The sequence below is a fragment of the Rhinoraja longicauda genome, chromosome 33, assembly GCF_053455715.1.
Source record: "Rhinoraja longicauda isolate Sanriku21f chromosome 33, sRhiLon1.1, whole genome shotgun sequence".
NCBI lineage: Eukaryota > Metazoa > Chordata > Chondrichthyes > Rajiformes > Arhynchobatidae > Rhinoraja > Rhinoraja longicauda.
The window spans coordinates 1,613,009-1,620,456 of record NC_135985.1 but is presented as its reverse complement, the minus strand read 5'-3'; the positions used below and the strand labels follow the sequence as shown (position 1 = coordinate 1,620,456).

General features: G+C 51.7%; 1 protein-coding gene across 1 annotated transcript in view; it reads right to left on the bottom strand.

The window, feature by feature from the left end:
* The window catches only part of LOC144608944 (lamin-B1-like), a 36,579-nt gene extending 31,827 nt beyond the window's left edge, over positions 1–4,752 (bottom strand). The window contains 1 exon segment of the mRNA XM_078427202.1: positions 4,242–4,752. Within this exon segment, the coding sequence (XP_078283328.1) occupies positions 4,242–4,684 (443 nt within the window). The 5' untranslated portion in view covers positions 4,685–4,752.
* Positions 4,753–7,448: the final 2,696 nt, after the last annotated feature.

Here is a 7,448-nt window from a genome sequence, read left to right as displayed (position 1 = left end):
TTAGGGGTTAGAGAAGCAACCATATTGATGATTTGGCAAACATGGGACCAGTCGGTGATATCTAGATTGATTTATCATGTGACTGTTTCCTGTAAGCATTCCTTCCACATTATAAATTCTGATTACATTTACAATGCTGCTATATTTACAAGGAGTGGACTGAGATGATCTGGACTTTGGATTGGAAAATTGCAATGGCAGCTAGTTATAGCCTACACTACCTTATAGGGTAATGTTAGTGTGCGGGGATCACCGGTTGGTGTGGGCTCGGTGGGCCGATGGGGCTGCATCTCTAAACTAAGCTAGTCATCTTGAAGATAAACTTCACTCCTGCCGCAAGTCATTGACTTAATGCAAGTTTAAACGGTAACCATAGAAGTGCAGAAACAAAAGGTTTTTTTTTTAAAAATCACAAAAAAATCTTTAAGGCCATGGCAAAGGTCATTTGTTCTGAAAAAAAATGATATTACTCGGCCAACAGCAATTTACTTTGCAAGTTGACTCGATAGACTTTGTTGATCATAATCATTAATGGTCAGTGGCGTTATCACTACTACCCTCGTGATAAAGATGCAAAAATGTCTGCAACCGATTTAAATGAAATACAAGAAATTACTTTGACAAGAGCAGCTTTAAGATTGACAAGAACAGATATTTCACTGATAAACACAAAGTGCTGGAGTAACTCAGCGGGTCGGGCATCATCTCTGGAGAAAAAGGATGGGTGACATTTCAGGTCGGGACCCTTCTTCAGTCTGAAGAAGGGTCTCGACCCCAGGACTTCACCCATCCTTTTTCTCCAGAGTTTCAGCATGTCAGGCAGCATCTCTGGAGAAAATGGATAGGTGACATTTTGGGTCAAGAACCTTCTTCAGTGATACTGCCTGACCTGCTGAGTTACTCAAGCATTTTGTGCCTATCTTTGGTACAAACCAGTATCTAAGGCTCCTTTTTATTACATTATAATACGATGTTTTATTACGTTCTGTTTTCCAACTACAACTAACACTGTATTAATGACAGTGGATTTATTCCATGGAAAACAATAACTCAATCTTCACATGATCCAACAGTTATTTTTGACAGCAAAGATCTTAACAAGCTAAATGCAAAACAGATGGCAAATGTGTGTCAGCCTTGAAGATTTTCAGAGAAAACACTGTCAGTTTTTCAACAAATGAGTTTAGTGAGAGGTGAAATAGTGAGGTGTAATTGAAAGGAGAACACAATACTCTCTGCAGAGCATGTTATAAATCAACATACATTTCTAGAAAAAATAATGTAGCTTTGACAAGTGATAATTAAAACATTAGTAAGAAATTGCAGGAACGCCCCAGTTCGATATGAAGGCAATTGAAGAAAAGGAACATTTACTGATAGTTTAGGAATTGGCGGGCATTTGGAAGTTTTAAGAAAATAAACCAAAGCAGAACATGCCATTTAAACCATGTTTTGAAAGGACCACGTACAACTTAATTCATTATGGACCTGGCTAACATGCAAAAGGGGAGAGGGCAGGGACGGGGTACTGATTGTGGATGATCAGCCATGATCACATTGAATGGTGGTACTGGCTCGAAGGGCCGAATGGCCTACTTCTGCACCTATTGTCTATTGTCAAAACCTCTTGCATCTTAGCATCCAAGAAGAACCATAACCCATTCTATTAATAAATACATTTTTCATGACCCAATTATTAAACTCACACACATCAAATTATAGTTTAGCTTATTATTGTCACGTGTACCAAGCTATAGTGAAAAGCATTTTGTTGAGTGCTAACCAGTCAGTGGAAAGACTATGCACGATTACAATCGAGCTGTCCACAGTGGATGGATACATGATAAAGGGAATAACGTTTAGTGCAAGATAAAGTCCAGTAAAGTCCGATTAAAGATAGTCCGAGGATCTCCATTGAAGTAGGTGGTAGGTCAGGTCCACTCTCTCGATGGTGATGGGATAGTTCAGTTGCCTGATTACAGTGGGGAAGAAACTTCCCATTTACTCAATGACCAATATAGTTGCACAGTCTGAAAAAGGGTCTCGACCCGAACCGTCACCCATTCCTTCTCTCCTGAGATGCTGCCTGACCTGCTGAGTTACTCCAGCATTCTGTGAATAAATATCTTCGATTTGTACCAGCATCTGCAGTTATTTTCTTATAATATAGTTGCACAGCTAATTCTCGGCTGGGCAGCATCCAATAAAATATTCCACTATTCAGACTAATACTTGCTATACCATAAAGATAATTATTAGTTTCTGAAAAGGAGTTAACAAACACAACAACTTATTTTACTCTAAATCTTACCTCAACTACCCTTCTGTGGAACATTCTGTCTCCTGATGTCATTTAAGTGTCAACCTTCCTCCCAACAACCTCAGCTTCTATATATCTCATCGGAGATCATCGGAATTTCTTTGATCGGACTTTACTGGCTTTATCTTGCATTAAACGTATTCACGTTATTCTCTTCATCATGTATCTGTACACTATGGATGGTCGATTGTGATTGAGCACTGTCTCTCCACTGACTGGTTAGCACGCAAGAAAAGGGGGGGGGGGGAGAGGGGGGGGGGGAAGAGAGGGGGGGGGGGGGAGAGGGGGGGGAGAGAGGGGGGGGGAGGGGGGAGAGGGGGGGGGGGGGGAGAGGGGGGGGGGGGAGAGGGGGGGGGGGGAGAGAGGGGGGGGGGGGAGAGAGGGGGGGGGGGGAGAGAGGGGGGGGGGGAGAGAGGGGGGGGGGGGAGAGAGGGGGGGGGGGGAGAGAGGGGGGGGGGGAGAGGGGGGGGGGGAGAGAGGGGGGGGGGGAGAGAGGGGGGGGGGAGAGAGGGGGGGGGGGGGGAGAGGGGGGGGGGGGAGAGAGGGGGGGGGGGGAGAGAGGGGGGGGGGGGAGAGAGGGGGGGGGGGAGAGAGGGGGGGGGGGGAGAGAGGGGGGGGGGGGGGGGACGGGGTGGAGATTTGGAGGCAGGATTGGGATGGGGGAGAGACAGGATTGGTTAGGGATATGGGAGAGGGAGACTGGACTAGATGGCGGTGACACAGTGCGGTACCTGAACCCAGTGTGCTCTACCTGTCCCCCTGAGTGCGGTGTGCTCTACCTGTGCCAGTGTGCAGTGAGCTCTACCTGTGCCCCAGTGTGCAGTGAGCTCTACCTGTGCCCCAGTGTGCAGTGAGCTCTACCTGTGCCCCAGTGTGCAGTGAGCTCTACCTGTGCCCCAGTGTGCAGTGAGCTCTACCTGTGCCCCAGTGTGCAGTGAGCTCTACCTGTGCCCCAGTGTGCAGTGAGCTCTACCTGTCACCCAGGGTGCGGTGTGCTCTACCTGTGCCCCAGTGTGCAGTGAGCTCTACCTGTCCCCCAGAGTGCGGTGTGCTCTACCTGTGCCCCAGTGTGCAGTGAGCTCTACCTGTCCCCAGTGTGCAGTGAGCTCTACCTGTCCCCCAGAATGCGGTGTGCTCTACCTGTCCCCAGAGTGCGGTGTGCTCTACCTGTGCCCCAGTGTGCAGTGAGCTCTACCTGTCCCCCAGTGTGCAGTGAGCTCTACCTGTCCCCAGTGTGCAGTGAGCTCTACCTGTCCCCCAGAATGCGGTGTGCTCTACCTGTGCCCCAGTGTGCGGTGTGCTCTACCTGTCCCCCAGTGTGTGGTGAGCTCTACCTGTCCCCCAGTGTGTAGTGAGCTCTACCTGTCCCCCAGAATGCGGTGTGCTCTACCTGTGCCCCAGTGTGCGGTGTGCTCTACCTGTCCCCCAGTGTGCAGTGAGCTCTACCTGTGCCCCAGTGTGCAGTGAGCTCTACCTGTCCCCCTGAGTGCGGTGTACTCTACCTGTGCCCCAGAGTGCGGTGTGCTCTACCTGTCCCCCAGTGTGCAGTGAGCTCTACCTGTCCCCCAGAGTGCAGTGAGCACTACCTGTCCCCCAGTGTGCAGTGAGCTCTACCTGGCCCCCAGTGTGCGGTGTGCTCTACCTGTCCCCCAGTGTGCGGTGTGCTCTACCTGTCCCCCTGAGTGCGGTGTGCTCTACCTGTCCCCCAGTGTGCGGTGTGCTCTACCTGTCCCCCAGTGTGCGGTGTGCTCTACCTGTCCCCCAGTGTGCGGTGTGCTCTACCTGTCCCCCTGAGTGCGGTGTGCTCTACCTGTCCCCCAGTGTGCAGTGAGCTCTACCTGTCCCCCAGTGTGCAGTGAGCTCTACCTGTTTCCCAGTGTGCGGTGTGCTCTACCTGTACCCTGAGTGCGGTGTACTCTACCTGTCCCGCAGGAGGCTGTAGTCCTCCCTCACGTTGCCCAGGTCCAGCTGTATGTGGGCCCGCTCGGCAGCGGCGGCTCGTTGCTGTTCCCTCCAGCTGGCCACCTGCTGGTCCAGGAGGCTGAGGGTTCCCCGCCACCGGTCGCTCTCCCGCTCCTCACTGCGGAACAGTTGCTGCCGCCGCCGCTCCGCCTCCTGCCCGCAGCTGTGCTGGATACAGACGGCCAGCCGCTCGTTCAGTGCCCGCATCTGCTGCATCTCCTGCAGCCGGCTGGTGCGGGTCGGGCTGGGGCTGGGGCTGGGGCTGGGCATGGTGTGGGCCGGGCTGGGGCTGGGGATAGGGCTGGTGATGGGGCTGGGCATGGTGTGGGCCGGGATGGGGCAACACCCGGGCTCCGGCCGCCCACTGACCCACCAGTAAGGCGTGGAGCTCCGCCGCTCCATCGGCCGCTCCCGCACCCACTCTGTCCGGCCCCGCGACCAAGTCCGACCCGCACTGGGACTGTCGGGACCCGGGACTGGGTCTGTCGGGACTCGGGACTGGGTCTGTCGGGACCCGCACTGGGTCTGTCGGGACCCGCACTGGGACTGTCGGGACCCGCACTGGGACTGTCGGGACTCGGGACTGGGTCTGTCGGGACCCGCACTGGGTCTGTCGGGACCCGCACTGGGACTGTCGGGACCCGCACTGGGACTGTCGGGACCCGCACTGGGACTGTCGGGACTCGGGACTGGGTCTGTCGGGACCCGCACTGGGACTGTCGGGACCCGCACTGGGACTGAGATATTCACTTTAATTAAATTATCAAAGTCCAGGGGGCTGACTGACCAAATGTAATAAACGCCGCCAGCACAGTCACCTGACATTTAAAGTACAGCTTTATCTTGAGGTTGAAGTCGAGCGCAACCTCAGCTTTATTTGAAACAGAGCGCACACACCTGCACGTACACACCTGCACGCACATATACCTGTACACACACACACCTGTATACAACTGAACACACACCTGTACAAGCCTGAATACACACACCTTTACACACACCTGTACATATACTGACCTACACGCACCTCACTGTTGCTCATAGGCAGGCAGTGAATGGCCAATCTCTGATGTCAGGTTACCCACAGGAATACAATCCCACATCATGGTTCAATGGTCTCTTTATGATCACCTATACCAGACTATCACTATACATGTGCTCAATCCCCTGGTTAGTCCAGAATCAAGTCAAGTCAAATTTATTTGTCACATACACATACACGATGTGCAGTGAAATGAAAGTGGCAATGCCTGCGGGTTGTGCACAAAAAAGAATTACAGTTACAGCATACCCACACTCCAAAGACGTACAGGTATGTAGGTTAATTGGCTGGGTAAATGTAAAAATTGTCCCTAGTGGGTATAGGATAGTGTTAATGTACGGGATCACTGGGCGGCACGGACTTGGAGGGCCGAAAAGGCCTGTTTCCGGCTGTATATATATGATATGATATGATAAATAAAGTTAATAAGTTACTATTAGTGTCGACAAAAATTTAGTCTCTGGGGTTATAAAAGTTGACAGTCCTGATGGCCTGTGGGAAGAAGCTCCGTCTCATCCTCTCCGTTTTCGCAGCGTGACAGCGGAGGCGTTTGCCTGATCGTAGCATCTGGAACAGTCCGTTACTGGGGTGGCAGGGGTCCCTCATGATCTTGCTTGCTCTAGATCTGCACCTCCTGATGTATAGGTCCTGCAGGGGGACGAGTGTAGTTCCCATGGTGCGTTCTGCCGAACGCACTGCTCTCTGCAGGGCCATCCTGTCCTGGGCAGAGCTGTTCCCAAACCAGACTGTAATGTTGCCGGACAGGATGCTCTCTACAGCCCCAGAGTAGAAGCAATGAAAGATCCTCAGAGACACTCTGAATTTCCTCAATTGTCTAAGGTGGTAAAGGCGCTGCTTTGCCTTACCCACCAGTGTGGCAATGTGCGTTGCCCACGTCAGATCCTCTGTGATGCGGACTCCCAAGTATTTAAAACTGCTCACCCTATCCACAATAGACCCATTTATCTCCAGTGGCGTGTACGTCCTTGGATGTTTAGCCCTTCTGAAGTCCACAATCAGCTCCTTTGTTTTAGTGACTTTCAAGAGGAGGCTATTGTTCTGACACCAGAGTGCCAGATCAGCCACCACCTCCCGGTAGGCCTTCTCATCATTGTTGGAGATCCGGCCCACCACCACAGTGTCATCAGCAAACTTGATGATGGAGTTTGAGCTGAACCTGGCCCCACAGTCATGTGTGCACAGGGAGTACAGTAGAGGGCTAAGGACGCAGCCCTGGGGGGATCCTATGTTCAGGGTGAGGGAGCTAGATGTGTGTTCCTCCATCCTGACCACTTGTGGCCTGGCAGTGAGAAAGTCCAGGACCCAGGCACACAGAGGGGTGCTAAGCTCCAGTTCCAGCAGCTTCTCAACCAGTCTGCTGGGGACTATTGTGTTGAATGCTGAACTAAAGTCAATGAACAGCATCCTCACATAGCCCCCCTGGCTGTCCAGATGAGAGAGAGCGGTGTGTAGAACCTGGGAGACCGCATCATCCGTGGACCTGTTCGGACGGTATGTGAACTGTAGTGTTGCGAGGAAGGAGGGCGCAGATGTGCTTCTTGACTAGCCTCTCAAAGCATTTCATGACAACCGAGGTGAGGGTCACCGGTCGGAATGTGCAGAGCAGTCCACTGGGTCAATGTGCAAGAGGTGCCGTGTTGCTGCCATATGGTCCAACAGAGGCACAAGAGACCACAGGTGCTGGAAACCTGAGCAAAACACACAGTGCTGGAGGAGCTCGGTGGGTCAGGCAGCATCTGTGCAGGGAAATGTAGAGATGTTCTTTCATAGATGCTGCCTGACCTGCTGAGTTCCTCCAGCAGCTTGTTTTTGTTTTTTACACAGGTACTTACTTACCTTGTACCAAACTAGAATGGGGGGGTGGGGTGGGTGATTTTAATAAGCAAAGATGTTTGCTTTAGTTACATCATTAAACTTCACAGAAGCTTATCAAATGAAATAAATGCACCCAACACAGAAGACCTGGTGTATCAATGGATTGGTTGAAAAATGTGGAGGAAGGAACTGCAGATGCTGGTTGAAATAGACGATACAGACTTGAAAACGGCCCTTTGGCCCAATGAGTCCATGCCAAACATTGACTACCCGTTCACAGTAGTTCTA